General features: G+C 44.9%; 1 protein-coding gene across 1 annotated transcript in view; it reads right to left on the bottom strand.

The window, feature by feature from the left end:
• The window catches only part of LOC124620302, a 227146-nt gene that overhangs the window by 37710 nt on the left and 169288 nt on the right, over positions 1–20148 (bottom strand). The window contains exon 7 of the mRNA XM_047146975.1: positions 12731–12953. Within this exon, the coding sequence (XP_047002931.1) occupies positions 12731–12953 (223 nt within the window). The remainder of the gene's footprint in view (positions 1–12730; positions 12954–20148) is intronic.

The following is a 20148-nucleotide window of genomic DNA, read 5'->3' as shown; positions in this document are numbered from 1 at the left end:
AGTGATTCCAAAAATAGATTCAGTGGAGAGTACATAGGATCTAAATATCCACGGGTGCGCTGCCGGTCTACAGTGTCCAACGGGCACAATATTTCGGCGATCATACATGTCGCCATCATCAGGTGAACTGACGGACTGAGCTCCTGTGAACGTGCCGGCACGGAGATCCGTACGCTATGGCTGCTCAGAGGGAACTGGGTTCGGTCGCGGCGGCGGCTGATTTAAATACCCTCCGCCCGCGGCGCGCTCCCTCCGCCGTCCGCGCCCCGCGCCATGGTCGCGCGGTGGAACAGATTGCGACGGCGTCGAACAAACGGAGGGAGTCGCCATGGGTAGCCCACTCTCACCGGTGGTAGCGAATTTGTACATGGAGAACTTCGAGGAGGAAGCCCTGTCGTCATCCGTATGGAAACCTACTTGCTTTTTCCGTTACGTGGACGACACGTTCGTCATCTGGCCACATGGTATGGATAAACTCCGTGACTTCCTTACACATCTAAACTCCGTACACCCCAACATCAAGTTCACTATGGAGACTGAAACGGAGGGTAAATTACCTTTCCTTGACGACTTGGTCAAGAGAAGGGCTGACGGCACCCTAGGTCATGGGGTGTATCGGAAGACTACGCACACTGATCTGTATTTGCATGCAGACAGCTGCCACCACCCTTCACAGAGGAATGGGGTACTTAAAACTCTAGTACATAGGGCGCGCACTATCTCTGACGCAGAGAGTCTACCCCAGGAATTGGAACATCTGAGAACTGTATTTCGGAAAAATGGGTACTCACAGTGGCAGATTCAACGTGCTCTCCGCCCTACCACTGCAGTACAACCTGTTGAGATGGATGAAGTCACGAGGGAGGAGGTAGGCACTGCATTTATTCCATACACAGGCGCACTCTCGGGAAAAATCGCCCGCATTCTGAAGAAACACCGGGTCGGAACTGTGTTTTGTCCTCCAAATAAAACTCGTGCACTAGTGGGGAGCGCCAAAGATGACCTCGGTTTGAGGAAGGCCGGCGTGTACCAGATTCCGTGTCAATGTGGCAAGTCGTATATTGGTCAGACGATGCGTACCGTCGAGGATCGATGCCGTGAACACCAGAGGCACACTCGTCTGATGTATCCGAGCAAGTCGGCGGTCGCTGAACATTGTTTAACGGAAAATCACGCCATGGAATATGACCGCACGAGGATTCTGGTACAGACGTCGAGATATTGGGACAGCGTTGTTAGAGAGGCCATCGAAATTCGCACCAATGACGACCTCATAAACCGTGACTGTGGCTATAATCTTAGCAAGGCTTGGGAACCAGCGATCGGGTTAATCAAGAGTAAATCGAGCAAACGTATAGTTGTGACGACCACGGCGGACAGAGCCATCACTCCGACGTCATCTCAGACGCCGTCGCAATCTGTTCCACCGCGCGACCATGGCGCGGGGCGCGGACGGCGGAGGGAGCGCGCCGCGGGCGGAGGGTATTTAAATCAGCCGCCGCCGCGACCGAACCCAGTTCCCTCTGAGCAGCCATAGCGTACGGATCTCCGTGCCGGCACGTTCACAGGAGCTCAGTCCGTCAGTTCACCTGATGATGGCGACATGTATGATCGCCGAAATATTGTGCCCGTTGGACACTGTAGACCGGCAGCACACCCGTGGATATTTTGACTATCAAATACGCCGGGAGAAACTCAAGAATCACATACATAGGATCTGTTTGAAGCTGAATGAAAGTGTTATTGGAAAGTAGTTCAAGAAGGCTTACTGGTCTCACTAGTTCTTTTAGAAAAGAAATGTATTTCAGCAACAGTAGGCTGAGGAAAGCCACGATACCTTGGAGGGGAACCTGAAAAGCGTTTTCCAGGGAGCTCACGAGAGTCTAACTAGTCACCACCAAGAGCATGACTATAGGGTAATCAGTATGATGGAGCAAGAAGAACAGGAATTTGCAAAATCCTAGGATATGCAATTCCAAACAAATAAAAATCATTATAGGTGCAAGAGGAGGAGGTCAGTGGCAATGCACTGGACAAAGATCCGCGTGAGAAGGCCCTGGGTATGCAGACAGAGAGTAAACTGTGGGGACGCCAGCCTGTGGGTACGTCGTCCAACAGCTTCAGTCCTGCCGCCGTGCACCCTGAAATCCCCCTCACTGTGTTGGCATGTGGACAAGACAGCAAACACAGTTTGCATACTTTCACTCAATTCTATCCTAAGGCATAACCTTCTGGGGCTGTGCAGTTAGGAAGACAATAGATTTTTTGTACAGAAGTGTGCAATAACAACATTCTGTGAAATACTTGCAAATGCCTCTCCAGAGACCAAGGGACTCCTATTCTCTCAAGTTGTTGTTGTGGTCTTCAGTCCGAAGACAGGTTTGATGCAGCTCTCCATGTCACTCTATCTTGTGCGAGCCTCTTCACCTCCGAATAACCACCGCAACCGGCATCTTCCTGAACTGAACCTGCACACTGTGTTCATCTTTTGGTCTCCCTGTACGATTTAATCCGAACCCCCCCCCCTCACACACACACTTCTCTCCGGTACCAAATTGCTGATACTTTCATGTCTCACAAAGTGTCCTATCAACTGATCACTTCTTTTGGTCAAGTTGTGTCACAAATACCTTTTCTGTCCAACTCTATTTAGTACTGTTACCTGATCTACCAATCTATTCTTCAGCATTATTCTGTAGCACCAAATTCTAAAAGCTCCTGTTCTACCACAACGTAAGGGTATCTGTTGAGAGGCCAGACGAACGTGCGTTTCGTCAAGAGGGGCAGCAGCCTTTTCAGTAGCTGCAGGGGCAACAGTCTGGATGATTGACTGATCTGGCGCTCTAACATTAACCAAAACGGCCTTGCTGTGCTGGTACTGCGAACGGCTGAAAGCAAGGGGAAACTACAGCCGTAATTTTTCCCGAGGTTCAAATGGCTCTGAGCACTATGGGACTTAACTTCTATGGTCATCAGTCCCCTAGAACTTAGAACTACTTAAACCTAACTAATCTAAGGACATCACACACATCCATGCCCGAGGCAGGATTCGAACCTGCGACCGCAGCGGTCGCACGGTTCCAGACTGTAGCGCCTTTAACCGCTTGGCCACCCCGGCCGGCTTTTCCCGAGGGCATGCAGCTTTACAGTATGGTTTAATGATGATGGCGTCGACTTGGGTAAAATATTCTGCAGATAAAATAGCTCCCCATTCGGATCTCCGGGTGGTCACTACTCAGGAGGGCGTCGTTATCAGGAGAAAGAAAACTGGCGTTCTACGTATCGGAGCGTGGAATGTCAGATACCTTAATCGGGCAGGTAAGTTAGAAAATTTAAAAAGGGAAATGGATAGGTTAAAGTTAGATATAGTGGGAATTAGTGAGGTTAGGTTGCAGGAGGAACAAGACTTCTGGTCAGGTGAATACAGGGTTATAAATACAAAATCAAATAGGGGTAACGCATGACTAGGTTTAATAATGAATAAAAAGAAATAGGAGCGAGGGTAAGCTACTACGAACAGCATAGTGAACGCATTATTGTGGCCAAGATAGACACGAAGCCCACGCCTACCACAGTAGTACAAGTTTATATGCCAACTAGCTCCGCAGATGACTAGGAGATTGATGAAATGTATGGTCAAATAAAAGAAACTAGTCAGATACTGAAGGAAGATGAAACTTTAATAGTCATGGGTGACTGCAATTCGATAGTAGGAAAAGGGAGAGAGGGAAAAATTGTAGCTGAATGGGGATGAGGAACGAAAGAGGAAGCCGTCTGGTAGAATTTTGCACAGAGCATAACTTAATCATAGCTAACACCTGATCCAAGAATCATGAAAGAAGGTTGTATACATGTAAGAGGCCAGGAGATACTGGAAGGTTTCAGACAGATTATATAATGATCAGACAAAGAGTTAGGAACCAGGTTTTAAATTGTAAGACATTTCCAGGGGCAGATGTGGACTCTGACCACAATCTACTGGTTATGAAATGAAGATTAAAACTGAAGAAACTGCAAAAAGGTGGCAACTTAAGGAGGTGGAACCTGGATAAACTGAAAGAACCAGAGGTTGTTTAGAGTTTCAGGGAGAGCATTAGGGAACGATTGCCAAGAACGGGGAAAGAAATACAGTAGAAGATGAATGGGTAGCTTTGAGAGTTGAAATAGTGAAGACAGCACAGGCTCATGTAGGTAAAAAGACGAGGGCTAGTAGAAATCCTTGGGTAACAGAAGAGATACTGAATTTAGTTGATGAAAGGAGAAAATATAAAAATGCAGTAAATGAAGCAGGCAAAAGGGAATACAAACGTCTCAAAAATGAGATCGACAGGAAGTGCAAAATGGCTAAGCAGGGATGGCTAGAGGACAAATGTAAGGATGTAGAGGATTATCTCACTAGGGGTAAGATAGATACTGCCTACAGGAAAATTAAAGAGACCTTTGGTGAAAAGAGAACCACTTGTATGAATATCAAGAGCTCAGATAGAAACCCTGTTCTAAGCAAAGAAGGGAAAGCAGAAAGGTGGGAGGAGTATATAGGGGGCCTATACAAGGGCGATGTACTTGAGCACAATATTATGGAAATGGAAGAGGACGTGCATGAAGATGAAATGGGAGTTATGATACTGTGTGAAGAGTTTGACAGATCACTGAAACACCTCAGTCAGAACAAGGCCCCGGGAGTAGACAACATTCCATTAGAACTACTGATAGCCTTGGGAGAGCCAGCCCTGACAAAACTCGACCGTCTGGTGAGCAAGTTGTATGAGACAGTTGAAATACCTTCAGACTTCAAGAAGAAAATAATAATTCGAAACCCAAACAAAGCAGGTGCTCACAGATGTGAAAATTATCGAACTATTAGTTTAATAAGTCACGGCTGCAAAACACTTACACGAATTCTTTACAGAAGAATGGAAAAACTGGTAGTGGCAGTCCTCGGGGAAGATCAGTTTGAACTCCGTAGCAATCTTTGAACACGTGAGGCAATACTGACCCTACGACTTATCTCGGAAGATAGATTAAGGAGAGGCAAACCTAAGTTAGTTGCATTTGTAGACTTAGAGAAAGCTTTTGACAGTATTGACTGGAATCATCTCTTTCAAATTGTGATGGTGGCAGGGGTCAAATACAGGGAGCAAAAGGCTACTTACAATTTGTACAGAAACCAGATGGCAGTTAGAAGAGTCGAGGGACATGAAAGGGAAGCAGTGGTTGGGAAGGGAGTGAGACAGGTTTGTAGCCTCTCCCCGATGTTATTCAATCTGTACATTGAACAAGCAATAAAGGAAACAGAAGAAAAATTCGGAGTAGGAATTAAAAGCCATTGAGAAGAAATAACAACTTTAAATTTTGCCGATGACATTTTAATTCTCTCAGAGACAGCAAGGGACCTGGAAGAGCAGTTGAAAGGAATGGGCAGTGTCTTGAAAGGAGGATATAATATGAACATCAACAAAAGCAAAAAAGGATGATGCCATGTAGTCGAATTAAATCGGGTGATGCTGAGGGAATTCGATTAGAAAATGAGACACTTAAAGTAGTAAATGAGTTTTGCTATTTAATGAGCAAAATAACTGATGATGGTCGAAGTAGAGAGGATATAAAATGTAGACCGGCAATGGCAAGGAAAGCGTCTCTAGAGCAGTAACGCCCTCTGTGCTTGTGTTTGCGGGAAACACATATCACAGCATCTGATGCCCCTGCACTGCGGGGCTATACCCTACGTCGCAGGTACGACCTGACTGGGGAAAGAGCCAATTGAGGGGTCGCTGTGTTTGTCAATAATGAGCACCACTCCTCTGCTCTTCCCTGGATACCGACCTGCAAGCAGTTGCAGTTGGAATTTCTGTACTTCAGAAGCTTACAATTTGTTCTCTTTATTTACCTCCTCTGGCTGCAGTAGAATCTGACGCTCTCACAGATCTTATGACGCAACTCTCCCAAACATATCTCCTCCTGGGAGACTTCAATGCCCACCATATCCTGTGGGGCTCAACGTCTACTTTCCATCGAGGTCGAGTTTTGGAGAACCTCCTGACATCTCGAGAGCTGTGCCTCCTAAATGCTGGTACTCCGTCTCGTTTCTCTGCTGCTACTGGGTCATTCTCAGCCGCCGACCTCTTTCTCTGCTCTCCTGCCCTCGCCGACTCTGTTCACTGGGAGGTCATTGACGATCTTCATTTTAGCGACCACTTCCTGATCCGCCTTCAGCTACTCGATGGTGTGTTGCTGGAACAGAAGCCACCAACGCGGATGAGTGGCAGGGCTAACTGAATGCTGTTCGGCCAGTTGGTTGTGTCTGAACACAGTAACACAGTAACTGCTAATCTATCCATACCAACGTCTTTCGGCCCTCTTCAGAGGCGACCTGTCCCTTGGTGGACAGAATAGTACCATTTAGCCATGCGGGACACGCGTGCAGCTCTTCGATAGTTTAAACTCCACCCGACAGTGGACAATCTCTCGAACTTTCGAATCGCGAGAGACAAGGCTCGCCGTGTCATTAAACAGCAAAAAGCTATCATAGCCTGAGTTCCTGAATTCCATCAATCGCTCTACTTGTTCCTCAAAAGTATGGGAAGCCATCCAGAGGATTTACGGTAAACACAGCCGTTTACTGATAGCTACAGTGTCGAACCAGGGGTGCCTCCAAACAACACGTAGAAGCATTGCTCAGACGCTGGCCGAGCATTTTGCACAAGCTACTGCCAAAGCAAGCTATTATCCAGCGTTTCGTCGCTACCGTGCGACTGTCAAGAGGGAAAAGTCGTACTTTATGTCGAACAGTTCTGACGCCTACAACTCTCCATTCTCCATGTGGGTGCTTGAATAGGCACTGACTGGGACTTCTGACACTGCACCCGGTCACAACCACATCTGGTACAGCATGCTTCGACATCTGGCAACGGCGTCAAAGGAAATCCTCCTCGAATGTTTTAATCTATGGCAGACAGTTGTCTTCCCCAACTCGTGGAGGGAGGCAGTTCTAATCCCCCTCCTCAAACCAGGAAAGGACCGCACATGTCCCAGTAGTTATCAGAGTATCGTCTTGACGAGATGCGTAGTAAAAACCCCGGAACAGATGGTTAACTGTCGTCTGCTCTGGCTTTTACACACCAGGCAACTCCTTAGCCGCTCTCAGTGTGGATTCCGAAAATTTCGGTCCACAGTCGACAATCTGACCCTCCTAGAAGCGGTTATTCAGCAGGCTTTCCTCCATCAGCATCACTACATCGGTATCTTCTTTGATATCAGTAAGGTATGTGATACTACTTGGAGACACTGCATTCTTGCACAACTGCGGCCACCTCCCCATTTTTATTCGGTCTTTCCTCTCTCGGCGGTTTTTTCAGACCCTAGTTGGTAACACACTGTCTGATCGATTTGAGCAGGAGAATGGTGTGCCGCAGGGCAGTGTTTTAAGTGTTACCCTCTTTGCCATAGCCATCAACAATATAACATCTACAGTAAGGAGTCCAGTACAGTGCCCCTTATTTGTGGATGACTTCGCTGTTTTCTGTTCCTCCTCCAGTGTTGCAATGGTGAGCCGTCAGTTGCAACTTACAGGGCGGTGGTTAGAGGAGTGGGCTGCAAAGATAGGTTTTCAGTTTTATGCCAATAAGTGTGTGTGTTCATTTTAATCATTCCCGTCATCCTTTTAATTTGCCTGTCTTGCATATATGGGACACTATCCTACATTTTAGAGATACAGTGCGGTTACTGGGCCTCATTGAGTACACTGGATTGTCATGGTTGCCACTCCTGCGAGATTTGAAAGCCAGAACCCTGAAGGCACTGAAAATCCTCAAGTGCCTCAGCCACAGGTCTTGGGGAGCGGACAGGACGCGTCTCCTCCAGTTTTGTCGGGCTTTTGTGCGCTCGCGGCTGGACTACGGGTGCACGGTGTATGGGTCAGCGAGGCCCTCTTATTTTCGGATCCTTGATTCTGTCCACCATGCGGGGATTCGACTGGCCACGGGTGCTTATCGGGGCAGTCCCATACCCAGCCTCTGTGCTGAGGCCGGGGAACCGCCACTTACCATCCGACGGCAGCTCTTTGTAGCTCCAACTTCACCCACTTCCCATATTGTTGCTCATCAGCCTCTAGATCGTCTTTCCTCCTACTGTCTCTGAGCCACCATACCGTTTGGGATCCGTGTGCAACGTGTGATGGAGTCCCTCGGTGTGGAGCCCGTACAGCCCCAAATCCAGGGTTTTAACCGCCAGCAAACCTCGTTGCTGGAGAGGCCCAGAGTGGTTTTAGATTTGGTGCGGTACAAGAGAGATTGCACTCCTGCTTCTGTTTTTAATGCAACATTTTCTGCCATTTTTATCTGAGCACGACGTCTATATCTGTTTTTACGGATGGGTCGAAACAGGGGGATTCCGTTGGTTGCTCTGTTATTTTTCCGCAACTTGTCCTCAAGGTCCGACTGCCTCAAGCGTTTACTGTCTTTGATGCAGAATTGTCGGCGATCTTGAAGGCACTGGAGCAGATGAAACGCTCTTCCCCGCCTTCATTTCTTGTCTGTTCTGATTCACAAAGCGCCCTTCACTCATTGCAACGTTTGTATCCAGCAGATTAAACAGTCCAGAACATCCAGGATGCCCTCCTCCAACTACAATGACTGGGGAAGGAGGTGACTTCCTGCTGGGTTCCAGGGCACAACGGCACTGCTGGGAACGAAAGAGCAGATCTCGCAGCCAAGGAGGCGTGCCTCGATCCGCCAGTATTTCAGTGTGCCATCCCCCCTGCACGCACTCACCTCTCTGTTGAAATCACGAGTCATGCGTCGGTGGGGGGATGAGTAGCTGGAAATGATTGACAATAAGCTCCGTTTAGTCCAGCCCACAACGCGTGTGTGGTGTACTTCCTTCCAGCCACGTAGACAGGACGAGGTTCTCCTCACTCGGCTTCGGATAGGCCACAGTCCTATGACGCTTGGATTCCCGCTCCGGCGAGAGGACCCTCCAATGTGTTGTGCTTGGGCCGTCCAGGTCACTGTGCGCCACGTTTTATTCGAATGCATCTTATTTTCTGACCAGCGGACCGCGGCTGACTTGCCGGTGGATCTGCCATCTCTTTTAGGAATTACTCAAATGAATGTGGTTAAAGTTTTAAAGTTTTGTGACTTGTCCAATGTTTCTACCAAAACTTTAGAGAGACGGTCTTAAATCTGTTCACAAGGTAACTGATTCGCCCATATTTTACGTAAGTGGCCAGCGAGTGACAATTTTCTGCGGCATTCTTGACGCTCCTTTCTCGTATTCTTACGTTTTATTTTCTTGTACAGCGTTCCTCATCTTTTCCCGTTTTCTTTGCGTATATGCTTCCATTTTACTAAATTTGTTCACATTTGTTTCCTTCAATGTGTGTCAGGGCGCTGATGACCTCGACGTTGAGCGCCCCAACACACACACACACACACACACACACACACACACACACACACACACACACACACACACATTCACACAAAATTCTGTCCGAGACGGCAAAGAACTTGGAAGAGCTGTTGAACGGAAGGTACAGTGTCCTGAAAGGAGGATGTAAGATGAACATCAACAAAAGCAAAACGAGAATAATGGAATGTAGTCAAATGAAATCGGGTGATGCTGAGGGAATTAGATTAGAAAATGAGACACTCAAAGTACTTCACGGTAAAAGATAACAGCCAAATAGTTATAAGATAAAGATTTATTGAAATCCTTGAGCACGGCCTCGGTATATCTGAATATGCCTTCATGGGAACCAAAAATACACCTGAGCAGGAAGACACCGTCATTAGCAAAAAACTTATCAACATAACTGAGATAGAAGGAAAAAAAATGCTTATAGCTTTAAGTACCCATGAAAATTAGCAAAGTATTACAACACAAAAACTTTTAGTCACTTACTAAAATCACATCTTGCAGTAGAGATGCATAAAACAACCGTGCCAAAGGTGGCACCAGTAGTTAAAATTAAAATTTCACTTCCATCTGTACAGCATAATTATGAAGAGATGGTCGATGTGAACGCGGCATACTATCACTAATTAGCCTGTGAACTGGCGTGAAGAGGGTGTGGAAGCACTAGGCAGACAGTTTCACCGAGAGAGGCCACTTGTGGTATGAGCGAGAAACTCGCGCTCATTAAAACCCGGGATACATACTCACGCGCATCAAAATTTGAAAGGTTGTGCTAATTCAGACCCCCTGTCTCAATAACTAAAACATATCAGAACCATTTAAAACACCTAAATTTTTCGTAAAAATACTTCTTCTGATATTATTATCCCAGCAGATTCTTGTCATCCACAGTCTCACAAAATTGCCTTCTCTCACTCTGCAGTTCATCGTGCCGTGAACACACCTTTAGAAAAGAATTCTTTAGAAAAAGAAATATCTTTAGTAAAATCCGTAGCTATTAACAATGGATATGACCCTATGTTAAATGACCAAACTGTTAGGAAAAAACAGCTGTAAAATTTTCAGCCTTAGGAGATAACAGGGCGATAAAGAGTGAGCGTAATAACTTTATTTCTATTCCCTTTTGGGGAACGTATCATACAAGATAAGAAGATCTCTACTGAAGCAATAAGGTTAGAGAGTTGCCTTTTCCGTAAAAAATAGCTTAAAACAAAGAGTGATTCATATTATTGGGGCGCGGGAAGAACTTGGGATTAAATCCGGAGTTTACAAAATTACTTGTAACGACTGCCCCAATACGTTGGACAGACAGGTAGACCCATTAAAGTAAGACATAAAGAACACATGCTAGGTAAAAATGGGGAAAATGTGTACAGTTTCACGTTTGCTGAACATCTATTGCTCTTACAACATACGCCACGTAAACTGGATGACGTAGAATTGCTACACGAAGAGAGTAAGGGTTACAAACTGGACCTGTTCGAGGAATTAGAAATTTTTAAACATCTGTCTCAAAAAGATGGATTTATTCTCAACAAACAGGTGCAGCATAGAAACAAAATTTTTTTGGATAGTTTCAAACCCCTTCTTGCTCTAACGTGATATAGTTTGGCTGACTAGAAGCTAATAATGAGACACTTAAAGTAGTAAAGGAGTTTTGCTATTTGGGGAGGAAAATAACTGATGTTGGTCGAAGTAGAGAGGATATAAAATGCAGTGTACCCATGTATGGAAGTGAAACGTGGACGATAAATAGTTTGGACAAGAAGAGAATAGAAGCTTTCGAAATGTGGTACTGCAGAAGAATGCTAAAGAATAGATGGGTAGATCACATAACTAAGGAGGAGGTATTGAATAGAATTGGGGAGAAGAGGAGTTTCTGGCACAACTTGACAGGAAGAAGGGATCGGTTGGTAGGACATGTTCTGAGGCATCAAGGGATCACCAATTTAGTATTGGAGGGCAACGTGGAAGGTAAAAATCGTAGAGGGAGATCCAGAGATGAACACACTAAGCGGATTCAGAAGGATGTAGGTTGCTGTAGGTACTGGGAGATGAAGAAGCTTGCACAGGATAGGGTAACATGGAGAGCTGCATCAAACCAGTCTCTGGACTCAAGATCACTACAACAAAAAGTATAGCATAACACGAATATTCATGCAGATCTCATTTACTAAGATTTTGTGTTAGTTAACTATTACACAAGAAAATTATTGTATACGTGCGCATGTGTAGCACAATTTAAGGTACTTGGATGTACATGTGTACTGTACAGGATAACCAAAATGATTATGTAAAACATACAGCATAGTTTTTGAAGTTGAGTGATAGAAAGCTGTAGTTGGAAATATTGTCATCTACCACGATCAGTATACATGTTAATCAGTGGGCAACTATCTGTCACTTGCAGCAAAACCTGTACATCAAATCTGAGAACAGTACAGCGTTGTCTTTGAAGAGGAGCGGCACGGTAGCTGGGAAGTGTGTCGCTCCTGTGTACCGTGCCTGCCATGACGCAGGCCGGCCGCCAACTTTGTGTCAAAGCAGTGCCGAAATGTAATTCAGGCCAGTGAGTTGTGTCATCACACTTGTCACTTACATACAATCAAGAGCAACAACTGAACAGATTCAGTAGCATTTTCGTAAGGGCAGCAACCTAAATTTTGAGAAGATAAAATAACTAAACGAAATGGACAAGATGGACAGGATATTCGCAACAATTTTTTTTTTCCTAGACATGAAAAGAAATTAATCTACGACACATTGGCATAGCTATATCTGTTACATTTGGATAGTTCTAATTGTCCTGTATTACTACTGCTGGAATAGTATTTGATCCTGATTGATGAAGCGTATTATCTACAGCAATGTGCGCAAGTATTTTTCCACTGTTGTTGTAACTTTATAGCTGTGACTTACGTTTCCTTTCTTGTAAGTGGTGTCTCTTGGCTTCAGCTAAAGACGTTCCTTCAGTTATTGTGAAAGAATGCTGAACTCTATATTACAATGTGTTTTTTATAACATTCAGTAAGACAGATAGGTAGAAAACTTACGATTAGAACAGAAATTCATCCCGTGTAATTTATAAAAACATACCATACCATGAAGACATAATTCCATTTTTTTAATTTTTTTAACTAGTAGATTACTTTCTCTCATTAAAAGATATATGCCTACATTTGATTATTAACACTAAATACATTCAGATTCCTCGTTAAGCTTTGCAAAAATTCAGACTGAAAGTGAGGGAATTTTTCAGTGTGAAGGTATTATACCAAAGCGTTCTGCAATCGCATTGATGCGGTAGTCGACATACCTGTCACATAAGAAACACGTTGTTTGAGGTCCGGATGGCGAGCCCATTCCTCAAGGCTTTTGATGAGCACATATGGACCAGAGCTTCTGAGAACAGTTTCTGTCGTATCGGGGCGGATACGAGTAATTACATTTCCTTCAGTAGAATTTCCGTCGTAGATTACCCCAAAACGTCTGCTCGCGTCAATATAATAGCCGTAGGAACCACTCGTTCTATGAAGTGTCTGAAAAAAACAAATACCCGTAAAAATACACAGACATCTCCTTAAATGGCACAAAGAAATGTAAAAGGAAGAAATGTCTCATTGTAAGACGGAAGATGGGAAAAGATGAGGTACTAACAATGTAATAAAGAAGCTTCCACATTTTAATGACTAAGTAAATGTTAATGAAGCGTTTACCTACACCGAGGTTTAGGTCTCTAGCCTCCATGTACCTATAAATGATATAGCGTAGCACAAGACATTTCTTTTTCGATGCTGTTTAGCATTCTTTTCTACCGGCAGGTGACATTAGTGCTGGCCGTGTCCGTAGGTTAACGGCTGACGTCACTGCCTTTGGTGCGGAAGGGCCGGGGTTCGATGCCCTCTCCAGCCTGGGACTGGACCGGAGTGCGCCGAGCCTCGGGAGGCGACTGGCCTGGAGGAGCGGCCGCCTGCCGCCACACAGGGCGCTGCCCAGCGGCGGGGGCCAGGCCGGGCCTGGGGCCCCAGTCCGTGAGCGCTCGCCACGTTACTGGCTCTCTGACTCTGAGAATAAACCAAGTGTTAACCGTATATCGGCATACCGGTCTCAGTGGTTCATGTGCACGAGTAGCCGCAAATCTTCTGCGTCCTTGCAGTAAAGAAGTTCTCGTTCTGCGTCTACAACTGCAAATGAATGCACGGACTTTGTATCAGCGCTAAGGTCAAAATAATGTATACCGCGATGATGTATTCTCATCAAGAAAATTAGTAATGTGGGTTTTTTAATTTTGGGTGATACTGATAACATACGCTGAAGAACCAAAGAAATTGGTACACCTGCCTAATATCGTTTAGGGCCCACGCGGGCACACAAAAAGGCCGCAACACGATGTGGCATGGACTCGACTAATGTCTGAAGTAGTGCTGGAGGGAACTGGCACCGTGAATCCTGCTGGACTGTCCATAAACCCGTTAGGTCTCTTCTGAACAGCAGGTCGCAATGCATCCCAGATATACTCAATAATGTTCATGTCTGGGGAGATTGGTGACCAGCGGAAGTGTTTAAAGACAGAAGAGTGTTCCTCGAGCCACTATTTAGCTATTCTGGACGTGTCGGGTGTCGCACTGTCTTGCTGGAATCGCCCAAGTCAGTCGGAATGCACAATGGACATGAATGGATGCAGGTGATCAGACAGGATGCTTACGTAAGTGTCACCTGCCAGAGTTATGCCTAGACCTATAAGCGGTCCCATACCACTCCAACTGCACACGCCCCACACCATTACAGAGCTTCCATCAGCTTGAACAGTCCCCTGATGACATGCAGGGTCCATGGATTCATGAGGCTGTCTCCATACCCGTACACGTCAATCCGCTCGATACAATTTGAAATGAGGCTCGTCAGACCAAGCAAGATGTTGCCAGTCATTAACAGCCCAATGTCGGTTTTGACGGGCCCTGGCGAGGTATATAGCTTTCTGTCGTGCAGTCATCAAGGATACACGAGTGGGCCTTCGGCTCCTAAAGCCCATATCGATGATGTTTCGTCGAATGGTTGACACGCTGACATTCGTCGATGGCCCAACATTGAAATCTGCAGCAATCTGCGCTGGGTTGCACTTCTGTCACGCTGAACGATTCTCTTCAGATGTCGTTGGTCCCGTTCCTGCAGGATCTTTTTCCAACCGCAGCGATGTCCGAGATTTGATGTTTTACCGGATTCCTGATATCCATGGAACACTCGTGAAATGGTCGTATGGGAAAATGCCCATTTCATCGCTACCTCGGAGACGCTGTGTCCCACCTCTCGTGCGCAGCCTATAACACAATCTTCAACCCCACTTACATCTTGATAACCTGCCGTTGCAGTTGCTGTAACGGATCTGAAAACTGCGCCAGGCTCTTGGTGTCTCACATAGGTGTTGCCGACCCCAGCGCATTCTGCCTATTTATGTATGTCTGTATTTGAATACCCATGCCTACACCAGTTTCTTTGCCGCTTCAGTGTATACAGGGTGTTACAAAAAGGTACGGCCAAACTTTCAGGAAACATTCCTCACACACAAAGAAAGAAAATATGTTATGTGGACATGTGTCCAGAAATGCTTACTTTCCATGTTATAGCTCATTTTATTACTTCTCTTCAAATCACATTAATCATGGAATGGAAACACACAGCAAAAGAACGTACCAGCGTGACTTCAAACACTTTGTTACAGTAAATGTTCAAAATGTCCTCCGTTAGCGAGGATACATGCATCCACCCTCCGTCGCATGGAATCCCTGATGCGCTGATGCAGCCCTGGAGAATGGCGTATTGTATCACAGCCGTCCACACCACGAGCACCAAGAGTCTTTACATTTGGTACCGGGGTTGCGTAGACAAGAGCATTCAAATGCCCCCATAAATGAAAGTCAAGAGGGTTGAGGTCAGGAGAGCGTGGAGGCCATGGAATTGGTCCGCCTCTACCAATCCGTCGGTCACCGAATCTGTTGTTGAGAAGCGTACGAACACTTCGACTGAAATGTGCAGGAGCTCCATCGGGCATTAACCACATGTTGTATCGTACTTGTAAAGGCACATCATGTTCTAGCAGCACAGGTAGATTATCCCGTATGAAATCATGATAACGTGCTCCATTGAGCGTAGGTGGAAGAACATGGGGCCCAATCAAAACATCACCACAATGCCTGTCCAAACGTTCACAGAAAATCTGTGTTGATGACGTGATTGCACAATTGCATGCGGATTCTCGTCAGCCCACACATGTTGATTGTGAAAATTTACAATTTGATCACGTTGGAATGAAGCCTCATCCGTAAAGAGAACATTTGCACTGAAATGAGGATTGACACATTGTTGGATGAACCATTCGCAGAAGTGTACCCGTGGAGGCCAATCAGCTGTTGATAGTGCCTGCACACGCTGTACATGGTACGGAAACAACTGGTTCTCCCGTTGCACTCTCCATACAGTGACGTGGTCAACGTTACCTTGTAAAGCAGCAACTTCTCTGACGCTGACATTAGGGTTATCGCCAACTGCACGAAGAATTGCCTCGTCCATTGCAGGTGTCCTCGCCGTTCTAGGTCTTCCCCAGTCGCGAGTCATAGGCTGGAATGTTCCGTGCTCCCTAAGACGCCGATCAATTGCTTCGAACGTCTTCCTGTCGGGACACCTGCGTTCTGGAAATCTGTCTCGATACAAACGTACCGCGCCACGGCTATTGCCCTGTGCTAATCCATACATCAAATGGGCATCTGCCAACTCCGCGTTTGTAAACATTGCACTGACTGCAAAACCACGTTCGTGATGAAGACTAACCTGCTGATGCTACGTACTGATGTGCTTGATGCTAGTACTGTAGAGCAATGAGTCGCATGTCAACACAAGCACCGAAGTCAACGTTACCATCCTTCAATTGGGCCAACTGGCGGTGAATCGAGGAAGTACAGTACATACTGACGAACCTAAAATGAGCTCTAACATGGAAATTAACTGTTTCCGGACACATGTCTGCATAACATCTTTTCTTTATTTGTGTGTGAGGAATGTTTCCTGAAAGTTTGGCCGTACGTTTTTGTAACACCCTGTATATTGAACTTCTCTATGCACATCAGTTTCTTATTATTGCGATGCGGTAGGGATCCGAAGCTCAGACAGAGACACAATATATCTCCACATGTCATGGTTAATATTCAGGAGTATGACAGGTACGATCATTCCAAGCAAAATGGTCATGCAACGTGTGCTCTGAAACGCATGCTTCAAGAGCTGCGAACACTTGTTTATCTTTGCTACTCTGAAACACAACTCTTCTAGTGAACAAGTTCTCATAACTTTTAAAGTACACATTTCAGAACACATGTTTACTCGATATTTTTTTCTTATTTTGGTCCATACTATCACTTCCCAAAATACGGAAAGCAAAGCGCTTCCAGTAGAAGAGATTTTTCTCACAGTATCGAAGATCAAAAATTGCTCATAGCTCTTAAGATGAGCGCTTTAGAGCCCATGTTTGAGTTTTTTTGTTTGGAATGATCATTCCTGTCATACTTTTGAATATTGACCATCACTTCTGAAACACCCTGTGTTTCGTAGGTCCCATTACAGTTCATACAGTAAAGCAAATTACTATGAGGGCTATCCACAAAGTACATTACGTTTTGGAATTAAAAATAAATAAAGTATTGGAATTTTTTTTTGTTATATACAGATGAAAGCCACACTTAAATACTACTTTTCTACATAGTTGCCATTTAAATTAAGGCACTTATCGTAGCGATGGACGAGCTTGGAAATTCCTTCGTCGTAAAATTCGGCCGCCTGCGCCTTCAACCACGTGGTTGATGCTGTGCGTCGTCATCAAAACGCTGCATAGCCAACCATTTCTGCATTGCTGGGAATAAGTGGAAGTCGCTCAGTGCCAGGTCGGGACTGTACGGCGGATGAGGAAACAACTCCCACTTAAAAGATTCGAGAACTTAACGAGTGGCATTTGCCGTGTGGGCCTGGGCGTTGTCGTGAATCAGCAAGATCTTTGAGCCCAACTTTCCCCTGCGCTTGTTTTGTATTGCTCTTCTGAGGTTGTGCAGAGTTTGGCAATACCTTTGAGTTTACTGTAGTGCCTCTTTCAAGGAAATCCACAAAAATCACACCTTTTCTGTCCCAAAAGACAGTCGCGATCACCTTCCTTGCCGACATTGTCTGCATGCATTTCTTGGGTTTTGGGGGGGAATTTGTGTGCCCCCACTGCATTGACTGCAATTTTGTCTCGCAGTTCACATGCTTAACCCATGTTTCGTCACCAGTAACGATGCGATCGAGTAATGAGTCGCCATCTTTCTCGTAAGCGTCCAAAAACGTTAACGCTACAGCCATTCGCTGATTTTTGTGAATCTCTGTCAAGATTTTTGGTATCCATCTTGCACAAAACTTGTGGTAACCAAGCTTTTCTATCGGTGTACAGTTTTTTGCAGTCAGAAACCTTATTACAGCACGCACTTCACACTGCGCGGCATTTTCAATTAACGCTGACATTTCAAACTGTCACAGTAACTCAACGGAGTACAGCACGAACCTCTCACTAGCACGGCAGGATGCCGACTGAGCGGCGGAATGCCATGACACCAAGATGGCCGCGCTAGCCCTGCCCCTAACGGACACAAACGAAAACGTTATGTACTTTGCGGATAGCCCTCGTATTAGTTGCTGGTACAATTCATTGCTTCCCACAGTTCCTGAAGTACTGGATAAGGATATATACGTAAGAATAATCCTTGAATCGGCCTTTCTTCAGCAGTCTTCATGACATCACAAAGCATCATCTTGACGTGTGGCAATAAATCCCTCAAGATGACATCTGAGGGGCTTTATGATTCAACACAGGATTTTTCGAACCTTTGTGGGTCACACCTCATACTGATATTGATAGTGGACATCACTTCCAAACGGAATGAAAGTTTGATCATTGAATACTAATGGTGTGAGAACATTTCCGCAAATTTTGACGAACATTGACTGGTTCTTCGTGGTACAACACATTCCAGTTAGAGGCACAGTTTCAGACATAATTTATAATATATTTGACAGATTGGGAGGTCAGACGTCACCAGACCCAGACAGCAACATGGACGTTCGAGATTAAAGAAGCCAGATCCATCCTTTTCCAAAACATTGTATACATCAAAACCACATTTGCATAATAAATAAAAGTCCAAAACATACAAGGAAAGCGTTCAAAGTTCTCTCGGTTAGAAATTTTAGAAATTAAGAAACAGATGTATGTATCACCACATTTATTGCTGGATGAACAAACTCAATTCAGTTATTCACTCCTGTCAGACAATATTGAAACTATTACAAAGAAGAAGAATCTTTGTACATTCATTTACATAACAAAAAATCCATTCCTATGTATAGCTCTGCCGGCCGCAGTGACCGAGCTGTTCTACGCGCTTCAGTCCGGAATCACGCTGCTGCTACGGTCGCAGGTTCGAATCCTGCCTCGGGCATGGATGTGTGTGATGTCCTTAGATTAGTTAGGTTTAAGTAGCTCTAAGTCTAGTGGACTGATGACCTCAGATGTTAAGTCCCGTAGTGCTTAGAGCCATTTGAACCATTTTTTATATAGCTCTACTCCACGGAATGTTTAGTCAGAGTTACTGTAAATTTACTAATGACTTTTGTAAATGCTGTCCTACAGAATTTTATAAATTCGTATGTAATTTGTGAAAATTGTCAGCAGAGATAGCTTTTACAGTTTAAGTCAAGAATCGATATATTTAAAAAGTTGGCGTTTTATCTTCTCTTTTTTCTCATTCTTGGGATCAGTTTAGTACTAGAAAATGTTCTTATAATCCGAAACGTAGGTCATACAGCAATAGCAAAATCACTGAGACGAGGTCAACAAATTGTTTTGTTTAGTTACCTCCCATACCCTTCATTGTACTATTTTAGAAGATTGAGTATGGCTGATTCTCGGTTCAGTGGCGTGGTCAAGATATTTGATTTTCCCATTCACTTTCTCCTATTAAAAATTAATCTCAGCGATTGCAGAATTACAAATGTGACTCACAGGCTGGTTCAAATGGTTCAAATGGCTCTGAGCACTATGGGACTTAACTTCTGAGGTCATCAGTCCCCTAGAACTTAGAACTACTTAAACCTAACTAACCTAAGGACAGCACACACATCCATGCCCGAGGCAGGATTCGAACCTGCGACAGCAGCAGTCACGCGGTTCCGGACTGGGCGCCTAGAACCGCGAGACCACCGCGGCCGGCGACTCACAGGCGTATCCATGAATCGTCATGACATACTTGTTTTGTTTTTCACTGAGGATAACATTCTATATTTATAGAAATGAACGACTTCGAAGTCCATAAGTCATAACACTGTGATCGTCTTTCCGAAGTTCCACCATGATTTTGTACTAGAAAGATGTATTTCAGTTTTGTCTGTCTCTAGAGCAATCAAATGCTATAGCATTAATGACAACTTCAATCATCAATTTCTTTTCTATACAGAATGAAACAAAACAATACGACATGCAAGTATTAAATCGTAGCATGTTTAAGAATGTCAGTCTCTTTATTTCACGTAAAGAGTCTTGTTTTCGTTAGTTTACTCAAGTATGGAGGTGCTCTTCTGCATTTGTTTTACAGACATAATTTTTGTCTCTACAGTTTGACTTCCAGAAATGTCTGCACTAGAGAAATGGTTTCAGAAATC

The sequence above is a fragment of the Schistocerca americana genome, chromosome 6 (assembly GCF_021461395.2).
Source record: "Schistocerca americana isolate TAMUIC-IGC-003095 chromosome 6, iqSchAmer2.1, whole genome shotgun sequence".
Classification (NCBI taxonomy): Eukaryota; Metazoa; Arthropoda; class Insecta; order Orthoptera; family Acrididae; genus Schistocerca; species Schistocerca americana.
Note: the sequence above shows the minus strand (reverse complement) of the source record. Positions and strands in the feature narration are given on the sequence as shown.